The following is a 16,788-nucleotide window of genomic DNA, read 5'->3' on the forward strand; positions in this document are numbered from 1 at the left end:
TGTTAAACACTTAGGACCACTTATTCTATTGACTTTTAAGGGATTTTTCTTTTTTAAAAATGAAGTTAGATTTTTATGGAAAGTTGCATGTTTAAAGAAATTCTCCTCTATTAAATCATCCTGGTTTTGTTTCCTGATGTTAGAAGCTAGGATTCTTCATAGTTCTTAAAGTATGTGTCAAATGATTTTCATAGGCCATGGGAACCTTTGCTATTGATTTGAATTGGTAAAGACCCTGCTCTCTTCCCAGGAGAGGTCCTTGCTCATTGAGGAGAGAGTTCTTCTGGTCATCTGAAGTTGAAACTTGAGTGCATATTTACATGGACAGTTTGATATGATTGATACAGTAAATGCAATACTGTTCTTCAGTTACTAATTCAAAATAAGCCCACAAAAGCTTGATGTTCAACTCACCATTATGTTTCTCATTTCTATGGAAAGATGAAATCTGAATTCAGTTGATTTGGAAATTTTTTTAACTAATAAATTAAGGACTATGGCTGTTGAATTACCATTTTGCTCTACATATATACCTATACTAAATTCATATGCTTAAGTAAGTCTTCTTCCTCTTTCTCCACGCCTTCTCACACTGTCCCTACTTTGTCACGATAAGCAAAACTCCTTATCTGATGTCACCAAATAGAACTTGACCTTTCTTTACAAGAATTTAGTAGGTGGGATATTTACCCCCATGAAAATTGACCCTGTATTCTTTGGTTTGATATACCCTCCCCCCCCCAACTCTCCAGTTTTAGAATTAGAAACTGTGGATGTTATTCAGTCTGAGCTTTTAAATAATAGTGACAAGGATGATGATACAGTGGTGAAAAAACCAAGGTCAAACTTTTCACATGTACTGCACATACTAGACCTTTATGATCTGGAGAATGTTTCATTTTTATAAATTTAAAGCTGAAATCTAAAAATAGAGTCTGGTTCTTAAAAAATGTTGTTTTAATAAGCTTCCTTGTATTACACTTCAGCTCTCTGAGAGCAGGGATTAAGTTGTATATATTTTTGAAGCCCCTTTGTTGGCTCACTCAGTAGCCTGAAAAAATAGTAAGTACCATACTTAAGGAACAGGTGGTTAAAATTGTTTAGAGTAGCCACTGAGATACGGATGTGAAATCCCAAAGTAAGAGGCCAGATATCATATGCACACATCCAAAGAAAAAAGACATTGCTGTTCCCTAATTATTGGAGTAGGATGGTGAGGGAAGTGCTGTTTTCCTACCCTAAATCTTGAGGCCACAGGAGGGGTCACAGGTCACCCAAAATAGAAATGCATCTCCTTTGATCAAGGGACCTAGAGGCACAAGCATCTCCACCCCTAAGATGAATGAATTATCTTTAAGCATCTGCTAGGCACAGAGAGCTCAGACAGTGCAGGTTCAAAAGGAGATTTTCTGTTCCCAATCACTCCTTTTTTTTTGCTCCCTCCTGGAAGAATTAGAAACTGACGGACAAACTTAGGGTAGGGAGCTCTTTTAGAGAGGAAGCATGAACAGTTGGGTATCTGATCTCTCTCCCTTCCTCAGTCTAGACTTTATAGCCTAAAAAAGTCCCTAGCTGAATGAGAGAACCTAGTCTTGTAATATATCAGGTTGGGGGTGTGATTGAGCCCAGGGAAGGGAAGAGAAGTATGGGCCCTGGTTAACATAACACTGCATCTGAAATACCTTTGAGCATCTGAAATACCTTTGAGCCATCTGTGAGGGGAGATGCCAGTGAGCAGCTGTCTGTGGTTAAGGGAAGCCTTGGATGTGGATGAAATCACCTAGAGACAAAGCCTACAATGAAAAGATGAGAAAATCTAGCAAACTTGGTCTCAAGTTTTGTCCAGCTATTGGATCATATGTCAGATTACATGTGCTTTATAAAATGTGAAAACTCTGATAGCTTTAAGGTACACAGACACTGTGTAAGATGTTTACATCCTCTTTGTTTTCACATGAAAGTTCTTGCAAGTGGATGTTTTTGTAGTGAGACACAAAAAGGATGATAAGGACTTCAAGCTGGGGTAGGCATTACTATCAGTTTGCCAAAACACTCAAAAAAAAAAAAAAAGATAGGAACTTTGAAGACTTCTTTCCTCACATAGTGCCTTAGGTCCTATTGCATGTTTGAAAAACAGATGATGATTTAACTATTCTGACAGGTGTATGCAGAGCTATCTCTGATGCTTTACCAGGAATCTGTAGAAAGTCATCCGAGTGTTCTTTCTGTACAGTTTCAGCCCTATTTCCCCAGAAGCATCACTTCTTTGCCTATATTTTGTTATCATTTCAAAATAGTGTCAGAGTGATTTAGAGAGATTTATTATTATTTTACTTGAAACTGGCAGTGCTTAAATGTTTGAGGCAAAGAAGTTTTGGAAGTCCGTTTTGAATATGACATAGAAGTAAATGTCACCAAATTTGAAAATCACCTGAGATTGTTTGTAAATTAACTTGCCAGATACCATGTGCAAGTATTTATGTGTGAGTGGTTTTATCTTTTACTTAAAAACCGGAGTTGATTTTTCCCCAATAATTATAAAAATAAGGAAATAAATTCTAGTAAATTTGGAGGTCAGTACCTTGAGTTACAAATAATTTTAAGTTTTTATTTTAAGACAGTCACAAGTAGCTCCAGTAGCTCTAATTTGCCTTCTTTACAAGTGGGACTAGAGGCAGAATGCATGGAATGGTATATATACACAGCATTTTTTACTGTTATTGTTAAACTTACCAATTCTGATGGTTAACAAAATGAAACAGGTTTATTTTTCCCCTTCTGTGCATAATCGGTATTATTAAAATCCATATTTGATTTAAAATTAGCAATCTACAATTTACTTTGAAAGCAAAGATAATTCAAATATTGAATGGTTCAATAGATATTAAATCACAGTTCTTGAAAGCTATGGTTATATTTGAATTAATATTAAGTAATAAGGCCATCTAGTGGTAAAATTTCCAAGTTTTAGTGAATTTGAAAATCTGATGTCTTCTTTACCAAATGTGGGCTTCAGAATTGTATCAGGTGTATTGTATGATTGTTAAAAAGTCTTTCTAGAAAATAGTTTAACCTAAGTTATTTGTCCCTTTTTATAGCAAAGAAGGCCCTTCCATTATATGTATATATACTTATTTATTTATATTTTTTTAGAAACTTTTTTTTTAAGATTTTATTTATTTACTCATGAGAGACACACACAGAGAGAGAGAGAGAGAGAGAGAGACAGGCAGAGGGAGAAGAGGCTCCATGCAGGGAGCCCGATGTGGGACTCCATCCTGGGTCTCCAGGATCATGCCTTGGACTGAAGGCCGTGCCAAACCTCTGAACCACCCGGGCTGCCCCCTTTCATTATATTCTAAAAATCCTTTCTACAAAGCACTCATTCAAACATGTAATATTTTTCTTGAATGTAATCATTGGAGCCACCAATAAAATCTATAAATAATAAGCACTGGGAACAAAGAAACTTAAATAGTGAAGTGGAATGTTAAAGTTATGTAGTTCTAACCTTCCTCCAGGCTGTTAGATGCCAGGAAATGAGCAAGACTCAGATCCTGCCCTTGATTGAGCACATGGTTTTTGGTCCTTGTATTTAAATACCCCACAGGTGTTGACCATAGTCAGCCTGCTTGTTGTCAATGCTCATCTGTGGGGGGAGACCCAGGATCTGCATTTCAGAGGCCTTTCAATGAATTTTTAGGCAAATAAAGTGTGAAGATCATGCTGTACTCTATACAGAGATCATACAATAAAATCTGTTTTTTGGGACCTTAGAAGATTTCAAGTATAATTTTAATTCATGTATGTAAATGTTACACATTTATTAGAGAAGGAGCCAGTAAAATTAGCCGTATGTTTATAGTTCTGCAACATGCTTCTCAAAAATAATAGAGCAAAGGGAGAAGCTGAAAACAAGCTGAAGTGGTATTCTTCCCTAACTCTGCATTATTATAATATTTAACATTTTTTCACAAATCAAAGAGTAATATTCTGGATATTTCTTATTTATTATCAAATAGTACTTGGCTAAATATTAAATAAGATAGTTTTATTTACAATATAGTAAGCTGCCAGGGCCCAATTTTTCTTTCCAGTGGTCACTGCATTTGGATGTTATTCTGTCCTGAAACACATTTCCCTCGCTATTGAATTACCCATCAAAATTAATTTAGAATATTTTTATTTGCCTCTGAAGTTACTGATAATATATTAATCTGGTGCTCAGACTTTTCATTTATAAAATAATTTCTCCTCCTAGGTATTTGGAGTAGATGACAATCAGGATTATAATAGGCCTATTATCAATGAAAAGCATAAAGATCTGATAAAAGATTGGGCTCTCAGTTCTGCTGCAATAGTAATGGAAGAAAGAAAGCCACTGAGTACACCTGGATTTCACAACTCAGAGGTATACATCCCTTCCTCATATGTAACTTTTACACATAAAATGTAAATTTGTATCATTTATTATATTGATATATCCCCTTGAGAGTTCTTCTAAAAACTAAATTCTTACAAATTTGTTTCTAATAAAAACCTAAAGCAATTTTGTAGTAATTATTTCAGGTTTTGTTATGTTCTTTTAAATTATGTTCAGTGAGGGGAAAATGTTAATTTCAGAAAGCAGTTGATGAGCTATATGCTCACTCTCGGATCGGCATTATGAGATGAAACAAAAAAATATACACTGCTTATACTATTTAGCATGAACAGGCCTGTCTGTCATGCCAGGAAGCATTTGCCAGGTAGAGCCAGACAGATAAAATTTACAAACCTAAGTAAGTGCAGGTACAGAGCAGCCCTGGATGTGATTTGGATAACCTAAAGTTAATCAAGGATGGCTTGGCTCAAAAGTTAGGTGGTCTGGTACCGTAGAGCCTGGAAGACCTGAATGCGAATCCCAGAGTGGCTGCATCTGTGTTGGGCACTTCCCCTTTAGCTGCAGTGTTCTCCTCTTTACAAAGCGAATTGTTGACAAAGCCTATTTACAGGGAGTTCAGTGATGTATATGAAGCACTCAGCATAGTAATTGCCCAAGATTTATGCCCTTAACAAGTGGTTATTCCCTTATTGGAAATAATATTAGAATGTCATCTCACATTTCTTGTGCCCGTCTACGAATAAGGAAACTGAAATATGTAGAAATTAAGTTGATGAAGGTCATAAAACCGAGTACCTTAGGGAGCCAGAATTTGAACTGTAGTAAGCAGCCATGTTTTCTTGACTCCTTCTCTTACTTGCCATGCTCCCTCTCAAGAAATGAGCTAATTTAAAATACACAAATGGTAAATAGATATACAAATGGTAAATAAAATCTTAAAATATAAATAAAACAATTTCAAATAAAATGTTATATTTGTATGAAATGTAAAATATTTCAGTAGACAGGTAAATCCACCTTTTTAAAAATTTTTTAAAATTATTGTTACAGTATTCTAATTGGTCCAGTAATGATTCTGACAAACATGAACTTTAAAAGACTCCCTCTTCCCTTCTTTGTCCCCTCTACCCCTGCCAAGTGGACTCTATATATAGCCCCAATATGCACCTGCCTTTGAAGGAATCACCTAAACAGGCCATGAGAACCTCTTTACAGAATAGTTCTACTACCAGTGAAGGTGTGAGTGGCTCTGGGACTTCCTTCATGCTGAGAACTTTGGGCAGTTAGCACAGAATCTTGAAAGGGAATTAAAGGATTCAGCAGGCTTTGGAATCCTTAATCTTCATTGTATGTATGTCACTATGTATACTTACTTTTAATCTATTCTTAAAACCATATATATAGTCTGTATGGAATATGTACCTCATCAGTTTTTAGCATATCATCCTTAATACAGTAAATATGATACTTAAGATATTGTTTTGAATAATTCATAATACAATTTTGGTTAATAGCCTTCCATTCCGTAGTTGTCATTACAGTCTCAAAATTAAGCTTTGACTTAGATTTTTTGTGAAGGAACATATTTTTTTCTGTATTCCCTAGATCTTCCATATTAAATGCCTAGATTGTCCTGATGTTAAAAATTATCAGTATATGTCCATAAATCTGTGGAACCATATCATGAATTAAATGGTTTCACACTTGACTATAAAGGTTCAAAGAGCACTTGCCTTAAGGCCAGATCTATATGTGCACAAGTCTAGATTCAGACTAGTTATCGAAAAATTCTTTTTTTTTTTTTTTAAGATTTATTTATTTATGATAGACATAGAGAGAGAGGCAGAGACACAGGAGGAGGGAGAAGCAGGCCCCATGCCGGGAGCCCAACGTGGGACTCAATCCCGGGACTCCAGGATCGTGCTCTGGGCCAAAGGCAGGCACTAAACCACTGAGCCACCCAGGGATCCCCAGTTATCGAAAAATTCTTAAGGGTTAAGTGATTTCTAGCTGCTTCTGGAAACAGTAAAATGTTCTAAAAAGAGGTCTGAAGCTTTGGGTTTGTTTTTGAAATCCCTAAAGACATGATCTGGAAGGTTTAATACTCCTTGAGACTCTGGAACCAGTCTGATTCCTAGAAGCATCTAGAGGGCCAGAGAACCACTAGACTCCTGTTCCATAGAATGAAGTAGAATCAACTCCACTGTCTTAGCCATAAGGCTGTGATAATTCACCCACGTTTGTTCAGCCACAGTAAATTTTAAGCTCTAAGTGTTTATTTTAGTGCCATCATTAGTATTTCATAAGTAGAGAAAATTAAACTACACTTAAAGTAATAATAAGATACAGTTAAAAGGAGTACCTAGAGAATCTTCATTCTATATATAAAGAAATTTAATAATTGATAATATGGCAATGTGAGGTTTAAACATGGCTTTGTATGATAAGATAATGTGACTTTATAGAACTCTGACTAAATAGACTGATGTCTTTACTTTATCTTTCTCCTTTAGGAAGGCACATCTTCATCTGGAAACAAACGCTGGGTTTCACAGTGGGCTAGTTTGGCTGCAAATCATACAAGGCATGATCAAGAAGAAAGAATAATGGAATTGTCTGTACCTGTTCCTTTAGAGAATGGTATTTCCCCCCCCCCCTTTTCTTTTTTGTGACTCCTACATCAGTTTTTTTAAAAACAAACTAAATCTGTATAGTGAGAAGTAAACTAAACCTAAATAAACATAATCACGTATTCTCATGTTTATACTAAATATATGATTTTATTTGCACTAATAATGCAGATACCATTAAAATATAAATAACTGAAGAGCTAATATGTAGGTGAAAAACACGTACATGTATACAAATGTATATATATGGTAAAAATATAAAAATGGAAATTTTATTATTTTTTTAAGATTTTATTTATTCATAGACACACACACAGAGGCAGAGACACAGGCAAAGGGAGAAGCAGGCTCCATGCAGGGAGCCTGACGTGGGACTCGATCCCGGGTCTCCAGGATCACACCCCGAGCTACAGGCGGCGCTAAACTGCTGCGCCACTGGGGCTGCCCTGGAAATTTTAAAGTAAGATAATTTTAAAGTAAAACAACAGTTCCAAATTACAATATTCATTAATATCATTAATACAACAAGTATTTTAATGCTACTTTGTGCATTTAAGTAAATGTACAATTCAATAAAATTCAATATTTAATACAATTCAATAAAATTCTATAAAAAAGAATACTTAATTTACTTAATATCTTTTGCAAGGCTATGTAATATGACTTTTATTGCCTTCTAATAATTCTGTGAATTGAAATAAAAGTTTTCTTTAAAAAATGAAATTTTATGCCTCTAATGATTTTATTAGGTTGAATTAATTAGATTCTTAATTAGAAATAAAACCCTCAAGAAGAATTTGCATGTGGCTTTTTATCTATATTCTTAATTTTGTTATTGTTAAAAATGGAATTTTATTTTGTCTCTGGCTTATGGCACCCCAAAAATCTGGTTTAGGAATTTTGTAAACTTTATTTAGCAAGCATTTGAGCAGGATGCATAGCAATGTACTAGAAAAGCTATATCACTGATTTACAATAGAAACTAGAAGTACGGGATCCCTGGGTGGCGCAGCGGTTTGGCGCCTGCTTTTGGCCCAGGGCACGATCCTGGAGACCCGGGATCGAATCCCACATCGGGCTCCCGGTGCATGGAGCCTGCTTCTCCCTCTGCCTATGTCTCTGCCTCTCTCTCTCTCTCTCTCTCTCTCTGTGTGACTATCATAAATAAATAAAAATTAAAAAAAAAAAGAAACTAGAAGTAATCAATAGTATTACCAAAAGCTTCTTGAGAAGACTGAGTGATTTGTGCAGATTGATTGACACAAACTGGTCACTGTTTGGGGAACAAGGAACCCAAACAGAGGGGGTCAGAGGGTCAGAGGTATGTTTACCAAAGAATGCATTGTGAAATTAGTCAGTTTAGCTGAAGAAAGCAAAATTCTACCCTTGTTATAAAATATAACAAACAAACAAAACAAAAAAAAACAAAAACAAAACAAAAAAAAATTAAATATAACAAACAAGCTGACCCCTCATTATCATGTTTCAAAATGTTTCATCATCTTCTAAATTAATTTATTTAGATAAGCTGATAAATGCACTTCAGTACTAAAATATTCTTGTTAAACATTCATCGCATGTGCCTTAGAAGCAGGACAATTTGAGAAATGCTAGAAAAATACAAAAAGATAAAATAGGTAGTACAATTTAGGTACTTACAGTAGCACTATCGAGATGACACATAATACAGTAATGTCCTGACTAATTGCTAAAGTTCAATCAGGAAGTTTAGTAGCTGTTTTCCTGCATCATAACTATTATATTGCTGTGAAATTTAAATGTTCAACTTTCAGAATTATAAAGGGAGAAAAGACCCACAGAAGTTAGGTCTTGGTATCTTGCCTCCACTTACCCTCAAAGATGAGAATACTTTATATGTTAGTTTTTATTTCCCTAAACAGATGTCCCTTTTCTCAGAAATATATTCCAAGTATAGTAGTCAGCAAAATCCTCAGGTATTCTCAAATTCTCTCACATAGAAATATCAAAGTGTATATATTCTCACTGTTTTCTATGTAACTGTGAAAAGAAAAAGTGATCATGTGTTTCTATATGAGGTGTTAATATACCAGAACACCATAATTTTAAAATCCCTCAGTTTATAAAAGTACAACAAGTTCTGTTACTTTGTTTCACACTTAAAATTTTTCAAAATCTTGGGGTACCTGGGAGGCTCAGTTGACGAAGCTTCTGACTCTTAATTCAGCTCAGGTCATGGTCTCAGGGTCTTAGGATCAGATGCTCCACAGTAGGCTCTGCGCTCAGGAGGGAGTCTGCTTGTTCCTCTGCTCCTACCCCTGTTCCGAGCTATGTAATAAATAAAATCTTTAAAAACAATCCTTTTAACAGAGTTAATTTTTTTTTTTTAGAAAACCTTCTAAAGTCTTGCATTTTCTGTTTTACTTAGGAAATCCAAACTTGTCATTCTTTCAGATAGATTACAATGCTCATTAAAAAACAATGTGGAACTTGAACTCATGACTCTGCGATCAAGAGTCAGATGCTTAACCCACTGAGTGACCTAGGTGCCCCTAGATATATTCTTCTTCTATACTATGTGATTGAAACTGTTTATTAGGCATTCTCTGTGCAATTCTACAAAACATTTTCTTGAGCAACATTTCATGGACCTTATAAAAACAAGAATAAACACAGTGACCTTCCCTGCCATAAAGTATATTGAAAGAGAAAGAGCAACAAATGACCCTAATTTTCATGTCATAAAACTGCCTTTTTGACTACCCCTGTTAGTAATCTGCCTGTTTGTATCGTGGCATTGTACTTGCTCTTGAAATGGCTCTATCACGATGCTGGCATGTTTATTCAGAGTTTCCTTGTACACTAAGCCATTTCTTAGCTTCCACTGCAAAATCTAATGTGATATGATATTATTTTTATTTGTACTTTTTTGCTCTAATACATTTCTTTTTTGTGGTTTTATTGTATAGATACAGATATCAGCGAGTCTGGCATTTCATTACGAAGTACTGGCTCGGCAACTTCCCTGGCTAGTCAGGGAGAGAGAAGGAGACGCACCCTTCCCCAGCTTCCAAATGAAGAAAAGTCTCTTGAGAGCTCCAGAGCCAAGGTTATAACACAGAGGTCAGAGATCGGAGAAAAACAAGACACAGAACTTCAGGAGAAAGAAGCTCCTACACAGGCATATCAGAAGGATAAACAAGATGCTGACCGACCCCTGAGTAAGATGAGCAGGGCAGTGAACGGCGAAGCTGTTAGGCCTGGCGGAGATAATAAAACCCTTCTTCACTTGGGCAGCTCTTCTGGAAAGGACAAAAGTGATACTGATAAGGAAGCTTCTGTGGTAAAGCAGACATTGGCCAAAATTCAACAGGAACAAAAGGAGCAGGCACAGTGGACACCTAGCAAGTTGTCTGCTTCCAAAAATGTTTCAGGTCAGATAGATAGGTGCCGGGAGGAATCTTTTAAACAAGAGTCACAACCTCAAGAAAAAGTTCCAGGACACTCTACCAGCAAAGGAGAAAGGGTGACACAAAATGAGACCAAGCGAAGAAAAGCTGAGGATGTTCTCAAAGGTCAGAGTTCAAAAGGTGGAGACAAGAAGGAATCCTCAAAGTCCTTAGTGCGACAAGGAAGCTTCACCATAGAGAAACCTAGTCCCAACATACCCATAGAACTTATTCCCCATATAAATAAGCAGACTTCATCCACACCCCCTTCTCTGGCATTGACAGCTGCCAGCAGGATACGAGAAAGAAGTGACTCTATGGATACTGATTCCAGTATGGACACAACTCTTATTCTGAAAGACACAGAAGCAGTGATGGCTTTTCTGGAAGCCAAACTGCGTGAAGATAATAAAACTGATGAAGGCCCAGATACTCCCAGTTATAATAGAGACAACTCTATCTCACCAGAATCTGATGTGGACACAGCTAGTACAATCAGTCTGGTCACAGGAGAGACTGAAAGAAAGTCAACCCAAAAGCGAAAGAGTTTCACAAGTCTCTATAAAGATAGATGTTCCACAGGTTCTCCTTCCAAAGATGTTACAAAATCATCATCTTCAGGTGCTAGGGAGAAAATTGAGAAGAAAACAAAAAGTCGTTCGTCAGATGTAGGCTCAAGAGCGGATGGCCGTAAATTTGTACAGTCCAGTGGAAGAATGAGACAACCTTCAGTAGATTTGACAGATGATGACCAAACCTCTAGTGTACCTCATTCTGCTATCTCTGATATTATGTCATCTGATCAGGAAACTTACTCTTGTAAATCTCATGCCAGGACTCCACTTACCTCAACTGATGAGCATGCACATTCCAAACTGGAAGGAAGTAAAGTAACTAAATCTAAGACTTCTCCTGTAGCACCTGGATCATCCAGTAAATCAACCACTCTTCCAAGGCCGCGACCTACCAGGACTTCCCTCTTGCGCAGAGCACGACTTGGCGAAGTGTCCGACAGTGAACTGGCTGATGCTGACAAAGCATCCGTTGCTTCTGAAGTGTCCACAACCAGTTCCACGTCAAAGCCCCCCACAGGAAGGCGTAACATCTCTAGGATTGATTTATTGGCTCAGCCTCGTCGAACAAGGCTTGGCTCATTATCAGCTCGCAGTGACTCTGAGGCAACGATCTCTAGAAGTAGTGCCTCTTCGAGGACTGCAGAAGCCATCATTAGAAGTGGAGCCAGATTAGTACCTTCAGATAAATTTTCTCCTAGAATTAGAGCTAACAGTATCTCTCGACTATCAGACTCCAAAGTCAAAAGTATGACCTCAGCACATGGCTCTCCTTCAGGTAATTTGGATCCAGACTTTTTATAATATTAGCATATTTATTTCATGTTTTGGGACTCCCTTTTAAAAAAAAATTAGATGTCTAGTGTTAATTCTAAAAATATTCAACAGAAAGGTTATGCTATAAGAGAATATTTTCTATAAAATTATTTTAGCTCATTAGTAAATGGAAGATTCAGAAGTTACACACACTTCCAATTAATACCCTGGGACAAAATATTGACTTCAAAATTAGTATCTGTTTAGGAGTTTTAATTGTCTGGTTGACGAGATATCTGGATTCATGTGTCGAATTAGAGGAGGAATAGTATCTGGTTTAAATAATAGGAATTAACAGGAATAGGGATTCTTAAATATCCTCACGTAATTCAAAGCCCTTTGCAGAAGCCCTTTATCTGAAGAAAAGTAGTATGCTTAGCAGAGCTAAGTGAAATAATTGCTGTTTTATCCTTGCTTTCCCATTTATGTAGAAATGTTTTATATTTTTTGAAGTTAAATCTGTTTATAGTTGGGACAGGTGAAAACTAATCCTTAATTTATTTCAGTAGAAGAAGATGGATTCATGAGATAATCCCTAAGTATATATGGGTCAAACTGGGCTACAGAAACCTGATTACGAGCACTATCTCATAAAACACCGTTCTGTCACTTAACTATAGTAATTAGCTGTCAATGAATACTAATCATTCCAAAAGCTGTTTCCTCCCCATGCAAATTGAACGGCCTCTGGGATACTTGTTTGTTGGTGTACTTCATATTCACAGCTGTAGCCCAGGAGAGTACGAGTGTGTGACCATAGTACTAACACAGATGCTTGTGTGTACCCTGTACGCATGGACTCTTACTTCATAATCAGCCTCACCCCTGGGTGGGGCTACAAGGGCCAGTGAGGGGAAGCCAGCTGGTCAAAGACTTAGAGAGCTCTTATTAGCAAGCATCCAAGTGAGCCTAAGTCTTGAGGGAAGAGTGAGGGAAGGTTGGTATACAATCCCGTGTTCTGACTTTCATGTCTACCACGGTGGAGTCCACAAGACTCAAAACTAACAGTGCTCCTCATGTTCTGTTTTCACTTTTAATTCCTCCTCTCTTGTCTTCACTGCTGTTCCCTCCCCTGCACTCACAGCTCCCTCTCTCCTGGTCAGATCTGTGGTGGGAGTGCAAGTAGGTGGGAAATAGGGATTATGTAATCAGGACTCCAGAAGAATAGCTGATTTTCCTTCATGCCCCATCGTCCCTGCTTCTGCACTGGGAGCTCTTGTTGCTGGTTCATGCAGTTATTGCAAGCATTTTAAAACTGACTGCTGTCTGTCGGTTTGTGTTTACCCAGTATTGGTGTTCTGTTCCTTATGGCTCTACCTCTTCAATTCACATTTCCTTTGTGCTGCATTCTATGGTGTGTACTGTGATAGAATTTCTTCTGTCACATGGCTTGTTTGATCACCTCATCTCTATTTCAGTACATAGAAATGTTCCAGTTTTCTCCTGTCTCACTGTAAGCTGTAATGCAAGCCGTATGTCACCAAGTAGCATGGAACAGTTCCTTCTGTACTGGTTCTCTGGTCTGTGACACATGAGTGATCTGTTTAACATGAAGGGCTTCTGTGAGGTGCAAGCCAAAGAGGACTACTTAAGCAAATCTAAGAAACTGTTATAAGATGCTATGTCTTCAAAGATAAATTTTGTTTTCTCCTTTGAATACAGAACTTGATAAACATGCAGTTTCTATATCCAAAAAGTACCTTCAATTGCTTAACGATATTCCCTAGTACCTTTTGGCCCTTCTTCATACTTAATAGTAGTATATTAAATAATTAGAACCATAGAATTAAAAACTGGAAGGATTATTCAGTTTACGTAACTTAGGCCAAGAGATGCAACAACCTGTCCTGGTCACATAGCAGAGGCAGGGACAGGATGAGAAGCCCCAAGGCCTTTTCATTCCCAGCCTCTTGCTGTTTCTACCACATCCTGTCTGGCTCTCAGAAATACTCTGCTTACAAGCTTCTGGGCAATGCCTGGAATTTATTGGATTATTTCCAGAAGTATATACAAGGCCAACATACAATATATTTGGTATGTTGTCCACTATAACCTATGTAATTCTGATGTGTTACTAAATTCATGAAGCCACATTGTGATCCAGGATTGTATGTTTGGATTCTCTCAAGATGCCTGTTTATAGTATTCTATACTATCTACAAGGACAATGGCTAGCATCTCATAGTTAGTGGTCACACACTAACATAGTTATATGGGTAGGCAATAAAAAAACAAGAAAAGCAGATACTTGATCTAGTTGCTAAATGGGTTGTCTTTATGTTATGGCATTTCTACTTAAGACAATTATATCTTGACTGGAAAAGAAAATAAAAATTCTTAGATTTTGAAATATGATTTAAGAGAATGTAAAATCATACTGGTCAGTGTTGTACAAACTGTAAACTTAAAGGACTTAGAGGTCTCTGAACCTAGAGCCTTGATATGTCCAGATTGGCATATGTGAAAATAATTCTGTAATGTTTCAGATTTCATAATTTAGGCCATGTCTAAAAAAAGTTTTCCAAAGAAATGTATATGATAAAAATAGAAGAATGGAAATCTCTGGCTTAGAAACATTAAAAGTTCTTTGATGCTTCTTTAATTCTGATGTAATTTGCTTTTAGGAAAGTCTAGTCTCCACTACCCACCCCATTCCTTCAGTAATCCTTTAATATCAAGTTATGTTAAAATATCCAGATTTATTTTGATAAGATATATTTAAAACTAAGTGTGCAAGGTTTTCAAAGTAAAGCAGTTGGTTTTCATTAGGTACACATCCTTAGATTTTTTGCTTTCTTATTTTTATTCCAAACCTCAAATTTTATAGATGGTAGGAATTAGATGTTGGGCACGCATGGCTTCAGTTATTTCTTCCTCCAGGTGAAAGACCAATACAGAACATTGTCAGGGATCTTTTTCCCCAAATGATCTTAATTGCTACATGCTTATAAATATACCTGTAAAGTATGTTTGTGGTTCATTTCCCACAAAAATATTCTGATATAAAGTGTGAAAATGCAGTGTTTGTTTCCTGAAATGTATTTGTTACATCTATAGATGTGGATGTGTTTTAAGGCCAACAAAGTTTTAGTTAGCAATGGAAGAAATCAGAGCATTCACAAATAAATAATCCTGATAACTCTTTCTTCCTTTTTAAATTCTCAATAGTATGTTTTCATAGTGAATATAGTAGTTTATTACTTTCATAAGAGGAAGTGTTGCATAATTTTGTAACTAAGCATTATAATTAATGTAACTAAAATAATTTTCAGGTTAGCTACAAAATTAATTAAGCTGATCTTAGAACTTTGATTTTATTTTATGTGCTATCTAGTATCTCACCAATCGAGGAAGCCTCCCTAGGGCCTGGCATTGCAAATACTTTTGTTATAATATTCAATTTAATGATTTATCTGAAATGCCTTCCTGGTACCAATAATATATCAAATAAGCCTAATGCTGCATTTTAACTCTATACAGGATTTTACTTAGACAATAAAATTCAAGAGGAAGAAGTAAAATTCTTCACAGATAGAGATCACAAAAACTATCATTCTATGAGAAATTGAGGATATCTTTTCAAAGAATTAGCCTAACTGGAATCATAAAAAATTTTTTTTAAATAAAGATTTTCTAACATGTAACTGTGAAGTATTTAGAATAGCAACAAATGAGCTATGAACTCTGGGAGTCGGTAAACTTGGCTTAAACTTTGATTTAAGTAAGGCAAGACCTTTCTGGGCCTGTTTTTCTCTCTCTAAATTGAAGAATTTATGCTAATGTTAAATAGAGATTCTTATGTTCTAAAATTCTATGAAATAAGTAGTCAATAGGGAAAGTTAAAAACATTCTAATTTGAAGTTTACTCTGCAGTAACTAGTCGATGGTAGGGATTTTTTTCTTCAGATAAGTTCTTTGGGAAATAACAGGCCCTGGCATTAAAGCCCCTCTCCTGGTCTCTCTTCTGCCGGTAATGATCATCCCACTGGTCTCCACTCTCCTCTTGGCTGTTACACAAGCCAAGTGGTGTCTACACCATACTTGAGCTCTGCTTCCTAGTACTCCCCATATGATAGGTGTGCCATTAATAAAGATAACCCTTAATCATTTAAAGATTTACTAGCCATATTTTCATTTCTTGGCTATCCCCTGTTTATTTTATCTCCCATTTTGCCCTCAATTTTAAGAGAACAGGCCTAAATATGTTACCTTTCCATTTTTAAAATATCCTTATGGTACCTTATGGTTGCTTTTCTCTGGAAAGCTATTCTTAAACTTCAGTAATCTTGCTGGCCTCTAGATAGACCTGTAAAAATAAGTGGAAACTCTATGAATGTCATTTGAAAAGAAGTTTTTCTCTTTTTCCCCCCAAAATGTAATTATTTTCTGATCTTGAGACTCAAAGTTCATTCTAATGTGGCATGGATTACATGCCATCACCTGACATTTAGCACTTGGTTCTCAGTTTCTCGTTCTGCTTTCATATATTGTGCTACTCACGAAATATAGTAGCCAATGATGGCATTCTTTGTCAGTTACCTCTAAGTCAATGACCTAGTTTCATCATCCCTACCTATGTTTTCACATCTCCTGCAATTTATTAAAACTCTTTGCTATTGATTTTGTTTTCACTCCAAACAACTTTCAGTTGTTGTAAGTATGGTTTCCATAGTTTCCAAATCAAAAATCAGGAAATCAAATCTATGAATGGTCCTTTTCTTATTTGTGAACTTGTTTTCTATGAATGATATATTCTAAACATTAATGTTTAATGGCATGCCTTTATTAAAAAGTATAAACATTGCAATATTTCTATTTTTTTTCTAGAGTCTTTTTGCTCTTATTCCTAAAGTGTTTCTGAAATTGTTTTCAAGTCTTGGGGTTAGTTCAAATCGTAGGACTTTTCAGATGTCTAAAAACTAGTAATTTTTAGTGGTAAAAGTATTTTTATGTTAATG

General features: G+C 36.2%; 1 protein-coding gene and 1 long non-coding RNA gene across 19 annotated transcripts in view; one reads left to right on the forward strand and one right to left on the reverse strand.

The window, feature by feature from the left end:
• The window catches only part of CEP170 (centrosomal protein 170), a 131,440-nt gene that overhangs the window by 91,388 nt on the left and 23,264 nt on the right, over positions 1-16,788 (forward strand). For 14 of the 16 annotated variants that reach the window (XM_077901422.1, XM_077901428.1, XM_077901424.1 and 11 more), the window contains 3 exons: positions 4,262-4,411; positions 6,898-7,024; positions 9,963-11,792. In XM_077901422.1, the coding sequence (XP_077757548.1) occupies positions 4,262-4,411; positions 6,898-7,024; positions 9,963-11,792 (2,107 nt within the window). The remainder of the gene's footprint in view (positions 1-4,261; positions 4,412-6,897; positions 7,025-9,962; positions 11,793-16,788) is intronic. The other 2 variants (XM_077901427.1, XM_077901433.1) reach the window with 1 other exon arrangement.
• Positions 7,296-12,604, reverse strand: LOC144316030 (uncharacterized). Of its 3 annotated transcripts, none has more exons than XR_013381791.1 (4): positions 12,446-12,595; positions 11,290-11,851; positions 9,180-9,321; positions 7,296-7,460 (listed from the first exon to the last, which is right to left on the reverse strand). It is a non-coding gene; the product is annotated as an uncharacterized LOC144316030 (long non-coding RNA). The 3 variants fall into 3 exon arrangements; XR_013381792.1 differs by having other exon boundaries at positions 7,297-7,460; positions 11,290-11,654; positions 12,446-12,604; XR_013381790.1 differs by lacking the exon at positions 12,446-12,595 and having other exon boundaries at positions 7,297-7,460; positions 11,290-12,439.

Source organism: Canis aureus, chromosome 6 (assembly GCF_053574225.1).
Source record: "Canis aureus isolate CA01 chromosome 6, VMU_Caureus_v.1.0, whole genome shotgun sequence".
In the NCBI taxonomy this organism is placed as follows: domain Eukaryota; kingdom Metazoa; phylum Chordata; class Mammalia; order Carnivora; family Canidae; genus Canis; species Canis aureus.